The sequence below is a fragment of the Spinacia oleracea genome, chromosome 4 (genome assembly GCF_020520425.1).
Source record: "Spinacia oleracea cultivar Varoflay chromosome 4, BTI_SOV_V1, whole genome shotgun sequence".
In the NCBI taxonomy this organism is placed as follows: Eukaryota; Viridiplantae; Streptophyta; class Magnoliopsida; order Caryophyllales; family Amaranthaceae; genus Spinacia; species Spinacia oleracea.
The window spans coordinates 141,606,155-141,625,677 of record NC_079490.1 but is presented as its reverse complement, the minus strand read 5'-3'; the positions used below and the strand labels follow the sequence as shown (position 1 = coordinate 141,625,677).

Below are 19,523 nucleotides of genomic sequence, written 5' to 3'. Positions count from 1 at the left end.
AAAATGTTTTACTCCTATCCAAACAGAATTTGAGTGAAAAGGGGGGGGGGCATATAAGGTTACCGAGATAGTCCGATTTCAAATCCCACATCATCTTAGGTAAAACATTCCAGAAACTCTACCAAGTGAGTTAGCTAATAGCCTAATATTCATATCCTTTGTATGGATTTGTTCACTCTGTCACTTAAAACATTCCAGAAACTCTACCAAGTGAATTAGCTAATAACTGTGAGTATGTGCAGAATAATGTAGTATGGCAAATTCTAACTTTGTAAGTTCAAATTTGAATAATATAATTTCTCTAATGCATAATTTACAGCTGCTCAAACCAACACACTAGGGCAAGCAGAGGGAGTTGTAAAGCAGAAGCTACATGAACCAAAATTAGAAGAAAGAACAATAGGTGATGATATCCAAGTTCGGAACAGACTAGGTGATTATCAGACATTTGATCCTACTGACTATGTCACTCAGGAATCTGTTGATTCGTATGTATTTATTCAGCTTCACTGATTTGATAGGTAACATATGATCAACTATAATTCTAATTAAACGCTACTGGTTGAACTAACCACTAACGTGACAAAGCCTCAACATGACATTTTCTTAAACCTAACTAAACATGAATTTTTACAGTAATTCAGAGGAACAAAAGAAAATTCAGAGGAACAAAAGAAAATACATGAATTTTTCTGCGCTAGTTTCATGAAAAGAAAATTTAGCAGAAACGCAATTCCAGCGCAATCATGAAATCAAATAATGAATGAAGCCATTATCAAACAGAGAATCAGAACCCAAATCCAAAATAAATATGCGCTAGTCTACCAATTCTGAGGAACAAAACACAAAACCCATAATCAAACCAATTCTAACTGAATTCAAACCTCTCCCCCAAAAAAACAATTCAATACAAATAATTGACAATAATCATGAAATCAAATAATGAAAGAATAATTATCAAAAGAAAGAATCAGAACCCAAATCCAAACTAAATATGCGCTAGTCTACCAATTCAGAGGAACAAAACACAAAACCCATAATCAAACCAATTCTAACTGAATTCAAACCTCTCCCCCAAAAACCCAATTCAATACAAATAATTGACAATAAATACGCAAAATAAGAACAACACAACATATATTAATAGAATCTCGCAAAAGAAAGGGAGATTACCTTGAAATTCAAAATTCCGACGGAAGAAGCGTCACCGGGAAAAGATAACGCCGCCACCTAAATCTCCACCACCGTGAATCGCTGCCGCGTAGAGGATTGTGGTAGGTTTCGCCGTCTATGGAGTCTTAGGTTTGAGGTTTTTGTTTTTTGCAGAGTAAAAGAAAGAAACGTGGGAAAGATTTTGTTTTAGGCGGTTCTTTTTTCTAGTTTTTGTTTTGTTTTTTTTTTAAAAAAAAAGGTACCTTTCACAGCGTTTTGTTTAAAAGCCTTGTAAAAGAATTGAAATATAATAGCTTTTATCTAATAAGCGCTATCATATGATATTTTTTAATCTTTTGATAGCGAAAGAGATAAAAGCGCTATTAAATAAACGCTATTAAAGGCTAATTCTGTAGTAGTGCTTGTTTCTAGTAAGTCTGGTAGGATTCAATTCTAGAACCAATTGGTGGTAGGTGAAGTAACCCACCAATCTTATATGTTAATCAATCTTCCTCTAATTAATTTTCCTTATTTTTTGAAGGAACCCATTAAGACGGGATTAATTTAATAAATCAGCCGTAACTTCTTCCAAAATACAGTTTGGGAATTCATCAACTCATACTCTCCTCCCAAATTCCCAAGGCTGGAAATGGGCTAAAGATTGGGCCAATTTATTGCCACTTCTCTTAACAAATAACCAACTAAAACTTTTAAAATAAGAACAACATTGTAAGATATCATCAATTATAAGTAAATAACTACTGCAGCTTCGCTTCCCACACCGCATAGTCTGAACCACCGCCAAGCAGTCACTCTCAACCTCAACTCTTCGTAACCCCAACTCCTTTGCCACTTCCAACCCGAACAGCACAACCTTAGCTTCAACTACTCGAGTCTCCCATCTTTCTGCCCCTTGCCACACCTCATACATTGTCACCTCTCCACTATTATTGCGCACCACAACACCCAACCCCGAGCCAACCTCTCCAAGTAGACCAGCATCCACATTTACCTTCGCCCAGCCATCCCTTGGCTTCGTCCAATGGATGGCGTGAGCCTGACCCATGCTTAGTCCCCCCCCCCCCCCCCCCCTTGCTCTTATCTGCCCTTCCTCACGCACCTCCGTACTAACCTTCATAGCGTAACTTACAACGCTAGCAGCCTCAACCCCCACATTCTCCATAATGAACTTTTTTCGAGCCCCCCAGATAGCCCAACACAAGGTGAGGAAATCCTCCATGTCCGAGGCATCGAGCTCCGCAAAGCCCCTATCCCACCAATCTAGTAACGAGTTATACCTCTAATTAATCATATGATCGAACTTAGATAAACCGATTATAGCATGTACCATTGAGCATTCCTTGAGTGAGTGCAGCACCGACTCCTCTCCTTCTTTTCACACCCCCACAGACTGCATCATATATCCTGATATCCGCTTGCTTATACCCAACCGAGTTGGAAGAGCCTCATGACCTGCCCTCCAGGCAAACACCTTAACTCGTGGAAGAGCTTTTAGCCTCCAAACCTGCTGGCACAAAGCAAGCGGTGACGACACAGTCACCTCATCCCTCGTCCACTCGTCCTTAAACATCGCCCTATAGGTTGCCCTTATAGAGAATTCGTCATCACTCTCTAGGTCCCAACAGATGGTATCATTCGGCATTCGGCTACTTATGGGTATTCTTACTATCCTATCTCGCTCGAACGGAATAAGTAGCTGAGAAACCAATCCGACATTCCAACTTCTCGTCATTGGGTTAATAAGTCTAATTAATTTTCTAGTATGGGACAACTACCCTCGGTTATGGATGGAAATATCCGGTCGGTGATCAAATAACCCGGCTACCCGATCAATATAATAAAGTGGGTGAAAACCAAAGTTAAACGGATGAAAATCGGTGATGGATGCGGGTTGGATTGGGCTTATACTTTTTTTTCCTACCCAACCCATCATCCATTTGCCACCAATCCATCACCTATTTATTTTATAATTAGTGTTTTATTTTAAACATAATAGGTGTCGGTAAGTCTTTCATTTTTATTTTATTTAAAATCATGATTATTAATTTAAGTTAGTTTTTGTTGTACTCCCTCCGTTCCTAAATAAGTGTTACATTTGGACTCGGGCACGGTAATTAATAAAATTGTAAAGTGTGTAAGAGTTAATGATTGGGAATGTTTTTTTTTTTTTGGAAAGGATAAAGTAGACAAGTGTTTAATTGAATAAAGTACAAATAAAAGTATATGTGGGGATTGAAAAGTGGAAAATGTAGAATGTGTAAGTAAAAGTAATTATGATTTATAGAAAAGTGGGAAAAGTGTATGAAAAAGTGTGAAAAGTGTATGGAAAAGTGGGGAAAGTATTGTTCAAAAATAGAAATGTGACACTTATAAGGGAACGCCAAAAATGGAAATGTGACACTTATTTAGGAACGGGGGGAGTATTATTTTTGGTTATAAGTTATATAGTGCATGTATATGCGCCGGAAATAAAGGTAGGAAGATACCTTTTTTTAGTTAATTATTATGCATATTGGTATGTGGTAACTTTTTTTATATGGTTTAATACATTCTGAAAATCACCCGATCCATCCAGTTCATCCGCGAGTGATTAAAGGACGGAATGCGGGTGATGAATAAACCAGGTGACGGGTTGATCAGATACGTGGATTGGATGGAAGAGGGGGATGCTCCACTCTATTTGAACCCCAACCCATTTCCATCCCTAGCCTCAACATTCACATGGATTATTCTTCACAAAATTTGATTGTATATTTAATATATTTTGGTAAATTATAGATATATAGAAGTTACAAGTCTATCTATACCTAGTCTATAAAAAGGATAATCATTGATTATTATATGACAAGTGTCACCTTCATCTTATTGATTATTATATGACAATTGTCACCTCCATCTTTCATCCATATTTTTTTTTTCAATTTTTCCTTTGGTGGTTTGTTATACGAAGTACTTATTTTACAACTACAACACCTCTTTCACTCTATCTTGCTCATTCAACATCAATTCACTATTTAAATAATACATTCGATCATTCAACCTTTTCCACTACATTTCCCGCTTTAACACTCATAATTCACCATCTAATTTATACGGAGTACATTTTTTCAACTTTCAAATTTCACCTCTATATAAATTATATATTCCCACTAAAATCACTAACCCTCAATAAATTTAGCACTTTAAAAGACGGCTTAATAACAACTATTTAAGTGTTCGTTCATTAAACGGGCTCAAAAGCTAGTTATTGTTAGAAAATGTCAAACACACATTCATTAAACTTCACACCAATTCAAATAAATGTGTTCCCCCCCTCTCTCTCTCCATGTTCTCCCCTCTCTCTCATCTTTTAGCTAGGTTTTTAGTTTTCTTGACCGTTGTCGAAAATAGTCTAACTTTTCGAAAATTAGATTATTTCCGACCCTTCTTCTTGTTTTTCATTGTTTTCTCTTCATGTTTTGTCTTTTTTTTTTTTTTTTTTTCTTTTCCATTGGTTTGGTTCCCAACTATTCTTAGGTTGTTCCCAATTTATTTGGGTTTTCCCTAGGCTTTTCTAGATTCTTTATTCTCATCCATTGATAGAAATTTTATTTTAGGGTTTCAATAATTGAAAAGGAGATTTGGATTCATACAGGTTTATAGTTTATCATCAACTCCTCAATCGGAACAATTTGTGCGCAGATTGTGAAGGGCACTACTTGGAAAGGTGCGAAAACATCGAAAATTATTGTGTTTGTCGGGTTAGAAGCAGTGGAATACGAGTCGTGTTTTAGGATGCAAATAATAATGATTTTGATTGCAATAGTTATGTATTTTTTTGAATATAAGATACAAATCTATTTTATCATTATAGATGATGTATGACTGATTAATAATATTGTTCTTCCCCGTAAAAAAATTTATTGAAAATGCCACTCGTCTTCTACACACGGGACAAACTACTGAGCATAGTCAAGACGAGCTAAGTGTAAATTATGTTGCCATAATATTATACTTCGTACATATATACCGACATAAAGATTAAATAAGTGTATTCAAATATGCTTTCATAATATTTTGAGGAAAATCGTTAATTCAAAAGAGAAAATGACAAATATTCCAAACAAAAGATTGTTTATATTGATAACTTAAATCTTTTAAATGCATGATAATTGGGGGTAAAGGTTAATTATTGCTCCATTATATAAAGAATTATTGCTCCATTATACAAAGCAATCATGCAATACGTATTTGTACTTAATTAGAAATATTGATCATAATAATAGCAACAAATTAAAAAGGATTAGTGGATAAGCACACACCCTAATAGACGACTAGGTGTCCAAATATACTTCTATTTTCCGAATACACAAACTTTTCAGAAATGCCGATCTACGGTAATATATTATGTGGCGGCCTAAAAGAGGAAGGTTATCCGCACATGTTCTGTTATTAGTTACCCTTATTGATGTTATAAGTTTTCTTTATTATAGTTATAAGTTACCTTATTTTCAAGGCTATTAGCTCAAATGGTAGAGCAATGTATAATATTGTACATGGTGTGAGGTCAAACTCCACGTAGCCTACTACCTATATTACACTTGTATATTGGTGTATATTTTCATTGTTGATGTTGTATTGGTCATAGTTATAAATTGTAACAAGCATATCACTCTTGATCAGGGCACTTCATTATTTATTGTTAGGGTCACATTTTTTCAATAGTTAGGGTCACATTTATCCTTGAATAAGGTAACTTTAGTCCCCGAATAAGGTTACTTATATCTTTGGTCTGGTTCACTTTTATATTTGGATGTACAGTAAAATACCGTAGATCGGGCACAAAAGTTTTTGTTCCTAATAATAGTAGAAATAGCTAGTTCTGAAGCCCATGCATTTTATTAAAAAAATCCGAATTACTAATTAATATTGGATTTTAGTCAAACAACGTATTATCTATAATCCATACTCCATAACTTTAACTTTAGCACTCAATGTCACACTATTGATAAAACCAAATGTTGAAAAGTTGATCCTCTCTAATCTATATTCTCCATATATATTATGTCATTTGGCAAGGATCCTAGCTAATTTGATTTTTATGCATGCCATAACTATATATAAAGCATACTACTCCGTAGTTTAGTCCTAATTGAATTCTTCTTGAAATTGTCCTTTTATTAATTTTTACTTTAATATAATAATATATAGTCAAGTTCTTTGTTTTTGTACATATGGTAAATATGTATCTTTATCTTATCTTGAGAGTACACTAAGTACATCTTACGATTAAACGTATCTGTTATATCTTATCATGACCCCATTTTATCTTTTTTTAATTAATTTAAAATATATTAATAATGATTTTGTGACTGGACATTCCTACGTGGACGCTCTCAATGCTCTTGAAAAAAGTCCCCTTTATATATATTGTAGATTAGGTCCCGTGAACGCACATATATTATAAAATTATTATTTGATCATTTTTATTTATATAAAATATATGACTGAAACATTTATCCCAGCAAAGTTTTTATATAATCAGCAATGAATAAATTATGAACATACTAATTTAATCATACAATATGCAATTCTCATCCTACTGCAGTACGTAAATACATATTACATGTTTTAATGTATTATATTCTTAATAATATTGTAATTTGAACACAATTTTGAGAAAGTACAATTTTCGAAACGTACCGATTTGACTAAAATATCCAAAATTCATTTTCAAAAAATCATTATTAGATTGTATCTATAATTTCCATAATCTTTAAACAAAAAAAATGACAATATTTTGGCGGAAAAATATTGCACCGGGAAGTGACACGTATCACCCCGATGTCTGTTTTAGTATAATGTACGGAGTAATAGAAAGGAAAACATTTTGGCTGGAAAATATTGTACCAGGAAGTGACACATGTCACCCCAATGTCTGTTTTAGTATAATATATGTAATATAAAGGAAAACATTTTGGCGGAAAAATATTGCACTAGAAAGTGATATGTGTCACCCCAATGTCTGTTTTAATATAATGTAACCGATAGATGTAGGGGTGTCAAATCAGATCAACGGAACGAGTTTGGGTCGGACTCATCGGATTCGGGTTGATACGGATCGGATTGGAACAGATCAATTAATTTGGCTAACGGGTCGGGTCGGATCGGATTGAAAACTTAATGGATTGGATCAAATCGGGTCGGATTTTTTATGCACGGGTTCATATCGGATCGCATTGTAAGCAGGCCGGATTGTAGTCGGGTTGGGTCGGATCAGATCGGATTGGAACATGACGGATTGTTAACGGGTTTTGCCGGACTATAACGGGTTCAGATTCATATCGGGTCAGACTCATATCGGATCGGATTAATCGGATAACGACTAACACGGGTCGGATTGAAACGAATTTAGTCGGGTCGAGTTCATTTGGTTCCAAATTATATAATTATAGTATCGATGACTTAATTAGGAGACGAAAACGATAACTAACTTTTAAAAGTAATAAGAATTTAAGATCAGTAATATAAGTTATTGAGTATATAGTATAAAACTTAGTTTAATACTACATTTGTTCCTGAAAGTTCTTTACGCCTTAAATCTACATCAATTACAAGTTTCATTTGAGCAGAGTATATAAAGGGAGAATTGAAGTACAAGTATATCGTATAACTAATAGTCATACGCTTAATTGGTAGTGCAACATAATTAATGTTCTCTTATGGGTCCTGGACGATTTGGGTTAAATGGGTTCGGATCGAAAGGTTCGGATTAAACGGGTCATGGGTTGAAACGGTTCAGATTAAACGGGTCATGAGTTGAAACGGTTCGGATTAAACGGGTCATGGGTTGAAACAGTTCGGATTAAACGGATTTCCCTTGGGCTGGAGCGAATTCGGGTTCAAACGGATCAGATCATAAACGCATTTCAGATCGCTTCGGTTCGGATTGTCACGGATCGGTCTGTTATCGGATTCAGATCTTAATCGGATCAATATTAACGGGTTGGGTCGGATTCAGGTTGAATATAATCGGACCGGATCGGATTTCGGATCTTAGCTCGCGGGTTCTAAACAACTCGGATTCTAAACAGTCGGACAAACCCATCGGACTCACTGGGTCGAATTGATAATTGACACCCCTAGATAGATGTATATTAGATTACATTGAGCAACTTGGTGGTTGTGCAAGGAAATGCAATTACAAGGTGCGATTAAATTTGAATCAATTTTGTACCTAAACCCAAACCTAATTTCTTAATTAGCTCATTTGCCTCACCACATACTTTGATTCTTGGCGTATAAGCTAAGGTTTGTCCGACTAAGAGCAAAATCAAGGGGGTATTGTCTTAAGAATTTTTTCACATGTCAAGTTATCATTCCACTAATATTTAATAATCATATTAGTGCTAAGACTTATTAAGATTTAATCAGATTTAGCTCTTCATCCCTCAAATTTATTTAAGACTTATAAATTTATGTAATATATTATTTTATGTTTTTATTCAACTCATACATTGTCTTAAGGTGAGTCTTAGTTTTTAAGACTCAGTTTAAAACTTTGTCAAGACTTACCCACTTCAATGGTACAAATTTCTTTGTCTTATCTTAAGACTAAATGAGTCATATGCCAGATCAACACAACTCAAGTCTAAAACTTAGGGTTGATAATGCTCTTAAGGAAGAAATTTCATGGTGTTTACTTCTTTAGGTTACCCACATGGCCACATGCAATCCAAATCTCATCCACAAATGATCGTGGTTTTGTCGGATTAGAATTTTATTTTATCCAAATTGTTTTGTATTTGCTAGTTTTGGTTTCTATTGTAGATGTCATATGACTATTTTATTAATGAACTAATTTTTACCTTCAACGAAGAAAAAACAGACAATGTATCCTCCCTTTGAAGCTAGCACTGCTTCCTTATATGAATCAAAACAAAACAATGTATGCCTTCAGATAGTAAATATCTAAATTCAATATAATATCACGAAATTTTATTGCGAGACTTTCTCATTAAATGTTTTTACAATGGTAGGTCAACAATATAATAGATACTCGAATTATACTACTCCCTCTGTATTTTTTTAAGGGATACACTTGCCTTTTCTGGCCGTATTTATTTAAGAGATACACTTGCCATTTTAGTAACTTATTAACCCCACCATCTAATTAAATAATACATCTAATATACCCCATCACCTACCATCCTATTAAACTAATATTTTCATAAACTCACCCCACCCTCCACCCACCAAAATGACATGGTCCCCACATATTTAATTATTAAAATATCTATCCAACCCCACTTGCTTTATTATTTTATTTCATTCAATTATTCTTCTTAATACCCGTGCCCGGCCAAGTGTATCTCTTAAAAAAATACGGAGGGAATATAATTTAAGCTTTGCAAGTGTGTTGTCTAAAAAAAAAAAAGTTTTGCAAGGGGTAGAATACAACGAGAAGGTCAATCAAGTTTTACCACCTCAATTAACCATAAGACAATATTCTTTTGGATATAATGGATCTAAATTGAACTACATTGAACTGAACTAAATTACACCCAATAAAACTAACTTAGACTGAAATTATAAAGAAAAATAAAGTCAGGAAAAAAAGCCCTATTAACCTAATTTTTTTGGTCACTTCTGCAGTGGCCATAAAAATATAACTAAGAGCATGACCAGTCCTATATCTTAAGACTTGAGTTATGCTGACATGACATATGACTCAGCTATTCTTAAGATTGAACAAAGTAACTTGTAGTATTGAAGTGGATGCGTTTTGCCAAAGTCTTAAACTGAGTCTTGAAAAACTAAGACTCCACTTAAGACTTCTTGTGTGAGTTGAGTAAAATAATAAAATAATAAATGGTGCATAAATATACAAGTCTTAAACAAGTTTGAAGGGCGAAGAGGTAAATTTGATTGAATCTTAAAGAGTCTTAATTATAATTTAATTATTTAATAATAGTAAAATGATGACATAGCATGTGAAAAAAAATCTTAAGACAAGGCCCCATTGATCTTACTCTAAGGAGGTGAAAAAAAATTAGAGGAACATAGTGTCATTAATTAGGATTTTTTGTATTTTTTTTTTAATTTTATAATTTTAAAAGTTCCTAAAACAGAATTACAGAAGGGGTGAAAATAATTAGAGGAAGATGAAGTCATTAATTAGGTAAAGGTTTTTCAGATTTGACAGAGCTATAAATAGTTAAAGAAGGGCGGGCGGTAAAGTGTGGTAGGGTAGCCTCTGCGTCTAATTTACTTTTCTCTTTCTCTTCTTTTTCGTGGCTTATAAGCTCAGCTCATCTCCAATTTAGGGAAAACCAAAACCCACTTTCACTTTTCCTAGAGAGAGAAACCCAATCATCCCGATATATTTAGAGAGAGAAGTAGGTGGGGAAGGTAGGAGAGACAATTTCGCTCTGGAGTCGACCCTTTCCCTTCCGCGTCTAGGGAGGTGGTTATGCCGGTTGGCCTACAGGTTTTTCTCTCCTCTCTTTTTGGTTGTTGTTTTTGTTTGTAGATCGGAATTCTTTTCTCTTTTTGTTGATTTGATTTGGAATTAATTAGGTTGTGATTGTTATGTTTATTTGATTTTTTTTTAATATATGTTTTTGATATTTTGAGGTTTTATCGATTTGATTCGTTACGTTTTAGAGATAGATCTGGAGCTAGGGTTTTGATTTTGGATTGTTGCGTTTCAATTTATATTTTGCTGGAGAAATTCATCGGTACTTATTTCATCATCTGGTTCAACGAATTAACATAGGAGATATTGAGCTTTGACATATGTTTTGGAATTAGGCGAATGATGATTCCGTGTTTTCGATGATTGTGTGATTGAGTTTTCTAATAAACGGAGGGTTTCAATTAGGCTATTTGTGGAGGAAATAGAATATAGATTTATGTCTTGGATTGGTTTCACCAACCTGGGAGCTATATCATTGGTTATATGAAACTACTATGCGTAGGTTCTGCCTTGTTGTCTTTAAAGAGGGTTTGCCTATGCGATGAATGATGATTGATGGCAATGGGGTGTGTGCAATTGGAATATTTTTGCGAAAATGTAGGACTTTTGGTATTGATTTGATATATGGGACACCTGTGTGTCTGGTCGGTTGTTCTTTTGGGTTCAGTTTGCTGGCTGTTTTGAACTTTGAAATATTCGTTACTGTTTGGTATATGGAAGAGTTAGCTATTAGATGTGCAATCAAGTTTGAAGAAAGGGGATTACTCTATAATAAATTTATAGCATGAACATCTTGTGTGGTCGTGGAAAAGTTCAACTACAAAAAACAAGAAAGACAATTTTGCCTGAAAATGACCCCTTTAAACTGATGTTGAAACAAGAAGCAATTCTTACATTATTAAATTGAACTTTATGTGGAATGATAATTCCTCGTAATGGTGCTTGTATGTTGGTATTCTGGATTTTCCTCCACAATGAATTGTTAATCAATTACAATGTGTTTACCGCGTCAATATTGCTGATCACATAACTGAATTCTCATTTTAGAAGATGGGAGTTTAATGAACATATCATTGTTTACCTGTGTTAAAGTTTTGGTACTTGTGGCATTGTCATGTCTTTAAGCTTAGACGCAATAGTCTGATGCTCCATATTGTGTTAAACCTTGTCTGATGCTGTTAAGTTTCTTTGCTTACATAATAAGACTTTTTTACTAAGCTCATGATTTTTGCCTTCCTTGCCTGCAGGTTCCAGACATTGATTTAAAAGGCTCATTTTGTATTACTAAGATATGGAGCATGTCCAATTCTTGTCAAATTGCTTCCATTTCCAGGTCCTTTCATTCCAGAAAGCTCTTGACTGGAGGTTCTCTATTCTCGGAGATTTCCTTGTTTCCTTTGTCAACAGCACCTAGTGCCCAAGTTTTTCTAAATGATCAGTATAGGAGGCCTAATGCAATTTTCTACTAAGAAATTTGTTGGATCTTTAGCGTTCTCTTATGAGTAAGTTGTCTCCTCATGGTGTTGAGAGGTGGTTTCATGCTCTACTTTTTCTCTTTCTAATCCTTTTTGGCTTTCTTTTCGTTCCTCTTTGAATCTTCATCAGCGCTTCGTGGAGTGTATATCAAGTTGAGAGTTTCAGAAAGATATCTTGTGGGGTACAGCCAAAACTTTATCGTTGACTTCTATTTTGCTCCATGCTTTTTATTCTGGTACTTATACATCTACCTCATACAGTCTCCTGCAGGGCTGATAATTTCAGGCTGAGGAATGCAGATTGCTTTTGTAGTCACCACTAGATAAGCCTATCCAATTAGACTCTTTGTGCCCGTAGTATTTTCTTTGTTTCTCCGGGTGTCTGTTAGGTGCGTAGAAGTCATTTTCCACTGGAGTTGTGTGGTAGCGTCGGTGTTATGAAGTGAATCAGAGATTTTTCTTTGAAGAACATGTTCTTTAGTCTCCAAGCATCTTTGCTGTCTACCCTTTTGGACTGTCCCAGAGCAGCTGGTCATGTATTTACCGTGATTACTCCCAAAACATAGCCGATTTACCGGAGTTCACATCTCGTGTCCGTGCTGCTGTGATAGAAGATTAACGGGTGGATTTTGCTGGATCAATACAACCACACAACTTATTATTGTATAGTTTTATTTACAGACATCAATTCGGCATCTGTCTTATGTGTCTCCTGTTAGTTATTTTTCAATTTTGTTGAATAAAGAGCCCTTCATCAGCTACTCAGCTTTGTGGTTTTCTGACTCAACAATGGAGAGGTGAGTTTATACTACTTGCTTTATTTTGGTCTGTCACCTGCTGTCGTGTATACTGCTATATATTTACTGTTCTTGATGTGCAGGTACAAGCTGATTAAGGAAGTTGGCGATGGAACTTTTGGGTGTGTTTGGCGTGCTATAAATAAACAGAGTGGAGAAGTTGTAAGTCATATTCCTTTAATTTTTAATGTGGATTTTGTTTTTGGATTTACAGTTTGATTTCATATGATATATTCATAGGTTGCTATAAAGAAGATGAAGAAAAAATATTATTCATGGGAAGAATGCATTAATCTAAGAGAAGTGAAGGTGTGGTGATTTTTTTATTCCTGTCACGTTTTTTTTTTGGTTCCCTTTTTTTTTGAAAAGTATTTATTTTATTTTTTGATATGTTGCAGTCGCTAAGGAAGATGAGCCATCCAAATATTGTGAAACTGAAAGAAGTTATTAGAGAGCATGATATCCTGCATTTTGTGTTTGAATATATGGTAATCTTATCGTGCATAGGTCTTAGTCATTTGTTGTTCCATATTACAACCGATTTGATTTTCTAATACCGGTCCATGCAACTTTTTGTTCACTAGGAGTGCAATTTGTACCAACTTATGAAAGACAGGGGAAGACCCTTTTCAGAGAATGATGTCAGAAATTGGTGCTTTCAAGTATTTCAAGCCCTTGCCTACATGCACCAGCGTGGTTATTTTCATCGCGATCTCAAACCAGGTATGTGCTTCCTGCATGAAACTTTTTGGGATCAGAAATGACACGATAAGCAGCATGTTTGTCCTTCTAATTATGTGATCTCTTCATTTCTTGAATCTCTCATTGTTGGTACTTGTAATACCTAAGAATAAAATACCATCCATCCTTTTGTTTAAAGCAAACTACCATCTATCTGATACTATTCAATAAATGGTTTGAAGTTTGACCGTTATTGTACTGTGACTACTGTCCACAGCTCTCTCCACACTTGCCCTTCTTTCCAATTGGGTAGAACTTTGAACTTTGACTTGCAGGTCTGTTGTGTTCAGGGTAGTCAAGTTAGATTGAATGTGCTGAATTTGAGATTTTATCAAACTTGAACTAAGCTTCATCACTCTATGTTTTTCCAAACTTTGTAATGTACAAGTTGCAGTGAGCAATGCTCTTACAGCTATTTCTGAGTATTGTTGAATGCCTAATCCTTCTGCAATTTTAGGTGTTTTGCATTCTTTATTAATGTTGTTGACAAGTTTCTTGTCACATTGTTTAGTAGCTAACTACTTCATTCTTTTTCCACAACAGAGAATCTTCTGGTCTCAAAAGACGTTATTAAAATAGCTGATTTTGGTCTTGCACGAGAAGTTTGTTCTGGGCCACCTTATACAGAATACGTCTCCACACGCTGGTAAGTTTTCTTCTTCATTTTGGAAATGTTCTATTTCTTCTTGTATTGCTTTTTTTTGATGGGTTCTTCTTGTATTGCTGTCTTGCCTTGTTTATCTTAAATATTGTGACATGGCAGGTACAGGGCTCCTGAAGTTCTGCTCCAGTCTCCCACTTATACTTCTGCTGTGGGTAAGTAATATGGCTAAGTCTCTACTACTCTCTAGAAGGTGTATCTCTGCCATTATTATATTCTGAATTTTGTGTATTTTTTTTACTTACAGATATGTGGGCAATGGGTGCGATAATGGCTGAGCTGTTTACTCTCCGTCCTCTTTTTCCTGGATTAAGGTACTAGAGGACAATGATAAATAAATGAAATCTAGGTGTCTCGACTCTCAAGTCTCCTCAACCCTTGTATTCTTACTAGATTGTTGTTGATGTTACTGCAGTGAAGCGGATGAGATCTATAAAATATGCAGTGTCATCGGAACACCAACAGAGAACTCTTGGGGCCATGGACTTCTGCTTTCTCGAGCAATGAACTATCAGTTTCCACAGGTGATTTACAGAAGCCGGCTGATTATAAAACATTTCGTTGAACTCAGTGGCCTTGTTTCTTTTAGTTCTAGAATTTGAGTTGTTGATGCTGGAAATAATCATCTTATCACTGTAGTAAGCTATCTTAGATTAAAGCACCCAACTCATAATTGGCAATTTGTAGGTTCGACTCCTAGTGCATGCAAGTAAGTGGAACCTTTAATAAGCCCATAAGGATTCTCGATTTTGGAGTTTGTATTTTTCTGTTGTGCACTGCTCAGAGTTCCTTTTCATTTGGTTGTATGTTATCATCCTGGAAGATAATGATTGAAGTAGAATCTTTTTGAGTTTCACTTGGTAGCATATGATTTCTGGGGGTGTAGGTTATTAAAAAATTCTGGACTGCCGGTGGTTTTCAAATGTACCAAATAACTAGAAATTTACTTGCAATCTATTCACACACACAGTATCTATGATTAATCAGTACAAAATCCTTGTAAGTTTGTTGGAGAACTGCTGCAGGGAAATCATGAATTCCAACACATTTTGATGAGTTGTCCCCAAAAAGTTAGTTATAGTCTATTAATGGTCTATATTGATATCATAAATAGTGTGGTGCATTGTCTTAGAAACCACGTTATACAGAGTAGTTTGGATCTGTGTTGATCAACCTACTTGGCGCTATTAACTTCCATTTCGTACATCACTTGAGTTTTCTGTCCCCAATCATACTGATCTCATTATAATAATTTCCCAGCTTCCTGGCGTGCATCTTTCAACTCTCATACCCTCTGCAAGTGATGATGCTATCAGCCTTATTAGGGTAAGTGAATATTTTTCTTCAACAGTATTTGCTGTGAATTTTAATTCTGTAACTAAAATATCCAATGCCTTTTCCAGTCACTTTGTTCCTGGGACCCAATTCAGAGGCCAACAGCAGCAGAGGTCCTTCAGCATCCCTTTTTCAAGGTAATTATTTGTTTTTGTACTTGTAGAAAAAAGTTGCCTTTACTCTGGTTTTGATTTAGTATCCATAAAGTATGGTAGTTACAAATTTGATTTCTTTTGTTATGCAGAATTGTTTCTATGTGCCCCCATCTTTACGAACTAGAGCAACTGTCAACAGAACACCACCATCATTGGCAGCCAGGGGATACTTTGATCAGAAATCTGCGAGGAAGAGTAGTGGTCCTGGAACTCTTCCCGCCCCAAAAGCCACAAATCTAAAACCTCATGTTGCCTTTGGTGCAAGTGTACAACGCAAACTGGAAATGGATGGCAAGGATGTAAACAAGAATGATAAATCTATCAAGAGCTCTGCTGTTAAACAACCAAAGTATAGGCCGCCGGCAAGGAACAGTCCATGTAGGTCACTTGTCATGCCATTTAACTCCATTTTCTCTCTGGTTCTAGTTATTAAACAAAGTTTGCTGTGAATACTAAATAGTGAAGCTATTGTATATGCAGCTTCCATTTACCCAGGTAGGACCAGTCGCGGAGTAAGTGAAACAGCAGAGAAGTTGTCCAACATGTCTCTAGGGTCTGGCAGACAAACAATGAGGCAATCAGTACCACCACCTATGAAGGCTGGAGGATGGCATGGACAATCTAATATGTTTATGGGACGATCTCAGGAGATCCAACCCACTAGAACTTTCCCAAGAAAAGTTGCAGGATGATCTCTTCTGTTCTGTTCTTATCACTCGGGTTTACAATGATGTACATACAGCTGAAATCCATGCAGTGAAAGTTGGGGTTGCAGTTGGATGTTAAATAAAATAAGTGGTGGTTTTTTCTTCTGAGTGTTAGTGTTTTCTAAATGTTTGTCTGGAGGAGTGTGAACAATGTGAGATTATCTAGTTTGTTTTATTTCCTATGTTTACCTATCAAACTTGACTATGAGATCTTTCTAGTTTGTTTTCCCGTGTTTATGTATTACTACTACTTTACGAGTATCAAACTCGAAATGTGAGATTTTTCAAGTACTTTAATATGTTGAGGATGTTGCTATGATATTATACCATCTTCGTTTGCATAAATATAACTGTAATAGTCCTATATTTTAAATCCCTTTTTAATAAAAGAATAATCATTCTTTAGCTAGTAATCCAAATACGTTTAAAGCTTTGTTTAATGCAGTATGAGTTAGTTAATTTGTACTTATGATTTTAATATATTTTAAGAAAAACAAAATTTAGATTAATGACACGTGTATCCCTTAAGAAGTGCCACAAAATTGTTTTGTTGTCAATTATTCACTTCATTTCAGATGAAAATGGGAACCCAAAGTCATAGGAAACCGTTGGCCAAATACCCCTCTTACTTTCATATAATCATCTCTCTTTAAAATCAGTTACTGCTGGTCTGTTGCTGCTTCTGTTTCGTCCAATTCGTACAACCTGCGTTCAAATTTTGCTCATAGTTCCTTCATGAAAATTGTAGCCCTTGAAAATTTAATCAATTTTGCCTCAAGAATCACTCGATTTGGAGCTGTATAGTAGGAGATAACCCCTCTTCTTGTCGCTGCTACTGCAGTTGTTGCTTTCAGCACCAGCTTCTATTTTCCATGTTTTGAAGATCTTGTGCTTATTTTCCGCTTCTTGTTTCTGAATAGAAGTTGTAGATCTCTTTTCGTAGATGAATTTAGGCACAAAAATCACTCAATTTGGATCCGTATTCTAGGAGATATGCTCATCTGAAATTGGTAGTCGCTGCTGGCTACGAGTTGTTGTTGATGCCTCTCTTCATGGTTGTTGTGGCCTTCTTGTTGTTGATCTTTCCTCTGATGTCTCAACTCTGATTTTATTAAGGAAGCATAACCCTTGCTAAGGTATAAAAACAATCATGATCTTTTTTTCTTCTTGTGATTTAAGAGCTATAATAAAATTTTATTATAAGATAAGTTTTAAATTTGTTACTTCATGATTAGGCTTTGGAAAAAGGATTTAGTAGAGTATTTAAGTAAGATTTGTTCCTTAATTAAGTGAGTTATTAATCCGGTATTGTTATTATTTGTGAGGTAAATATATGGAGCTTATTAAAGAGTTGAGTTCATGCATATATTATGAAGATTGAATTATGGATATATAATTGGGAGTTCAAGCAAAGGAGTGATGGGTATCATGAAATTGGTGGTGATGATGGGATTATGAACCTGAGATCATACTCTTGAAGTATTACTGTCGTATGCTTAAGGTACACATTGTCCACCCACTTTGTTAAAACTTATGACTTGTGTTTCCTGGATTTCAAGAATTATATGATTTATGTTTTAGAATAAAAGTTTGATTTAAAGTTCAAGTACTATGTTGTCGTGAATTGGAATTTGAGATTTCGGAAATAAAGTAAGAAATGTACATTTATTTTAACATTTTATTAAACTCTCTATTTTGTTTTTGAATCTAAAATACTATGATTGGTAATGTGATACTTGTGAAAGCATAACTGTGAGATTTGTGAGAAGGGATTGTATGTCTTGGTGTATGATCAGTGTAAGATTTTGTTGGAAATAGTTATGCCTATATAAGAACAATATGGGTTGTAAAGATATTAGTCTCTTGCATTACGAGCAAGCTATGGGCAAGCTTATGCCAGTGTAATTATATTGTTGGTACGTCTGTTAAATTGTGTTGGGAATCTCTCTCGGTATTCAAGTTATGGTGTGAATTTTTTTTAAAATAAGCTACGAAGTGCATGATTAGAAAACTATGAGTGTGACTCATATATATATTGACCCGTGTTGGGATTAATAAGGTTTAGCAAGAACTATCGATTGATTCATAAGAGACAGATATATTTCCTTTGTATTAATTTGTTTTCTTGAACTATTATTTGAGCCATATAATTTTATAATAAGATATATAAATTATCTTTATGAGAAAATTATTTTCTTTATGCTATAATTAACATTATCACTAAACGTAGTTTTACCAACATAGTAGTTATTAATTTAACTCGGATATGACGATAAGGATTGGTTACAACGTAAAGGGCTTTTTGAAATAAGTTTTATGAATTGGGTAAACATAAAAATAAACTAATTGATCCTCTAAAAATCAAGTTTTGAGCTACTCAATATATAACGTATTTTGATTTTCCGAATTATGATTTATGGCCTATATTGACCAAGTTATTCTTTATCGAGTTGTGAAGCTCAACGTTTATTAAATTATTTCATTTGAGATCTTTATATGATTTTTGTAAAGAGTATGTTTGAATTTAAGAGACCAAGATTATTCTTTGACTAAGATGAAATAATTTAAATGATGTATATTTTGATACGATTAGAATGTGTATTTATACATAATTTTATAATTTATTCTTAATGAGAATTATTTTTAAGATCTAAAATACAGTGTTGGGTATTAACCACGTACGATCAAGAGAAAATTAAGTGGACTAGTCTTAATTGAGTTATTAAGCTAAATGGGGTATAACCTATATGCACCTGGAGTTATTTATATGGAAGATTTTGGGTTATTATACTTGGGGTTATGAAGGTTTCAGAGTATAATACGAGTTTGAGTTTATTATACTATTGTGACTACATGTTGGAGTAATTTGAAAGGGTAATCTTTGTGCTACAAACTAAATATGTGCGTTTTGGGACCGAGAATATAACAATGGACTAATATTGAGTTTACTACTTTGAATTCGTGAGTATAATTCCTGACAAGTTTAAGGATTTCGGCTATACATTGGATTTTAACTATATGC

The 19,523-nt window shown here is 34.7% G+C and overlaps 1 protein-coding gene across 1 annotated transcript; it reads left to right on the top strand.

The window, feature by feature from the left end:
* The first annotated feature begins 10,398 nt into the window (after positions 1-10,398).
* On the top strand, positions 10,399-16,830 carry LOC110797983 (cyclin-dependent kinase F-4). The gene is made up of 16 exons (XM_022003113.2): positions 10,399-10,642; positions 11,878-12,132; positions 12,236-12,287; positions 12,367-12,902; positions 12,986-13,064; positions 13,143-13,211; positions 13,301-13,390; positions 13,487-13,625; positions 14,187-14,289; positions 14,407-14,459; positions 14,552-14,618; positions 14,720-14,828; positions 15,565-15,630; positions 15,708-15,776; positions 15,884-16,172; positions 16,275-16,830. The coding sequence occupies exons 4-16, from the start codon at positions 12,895-12,897 to the stop codon at positions 16,484-16,486; spliced, it is 1,353 nt and encodes a 450-aa protein (XP_021858805.1). The 5' UTR covers positions 10,399-10,642; positions 11,878-12,132; positions 12,236-12,287; positions 12,367-12,894; the 3' UTR covers positions 16,487-16,830.
* Positions 16,831-19,523: the final 2,693 nt, after the last annotated feature.

Bases quoted from the DNA above. Each gene is read 5' to 3' on its own strand.
- LOC110797983 (XM_022003113.2), top strand. The intron at 14,829-15,564 runs GTGATTTACAGA...ATAATTTCCCAG, and splicing joins TGAACTATCAGTTTCCACAG to CTTCCTGGCGTGCATCTTTC. The intron at 15,631-15,707 runs GTAAGTGAATAT...TGCCTTTTCCAG, and splicing joins ATGCTATCAGCCTTATTAGG to TCACTTTGTTCCTGGGACCC.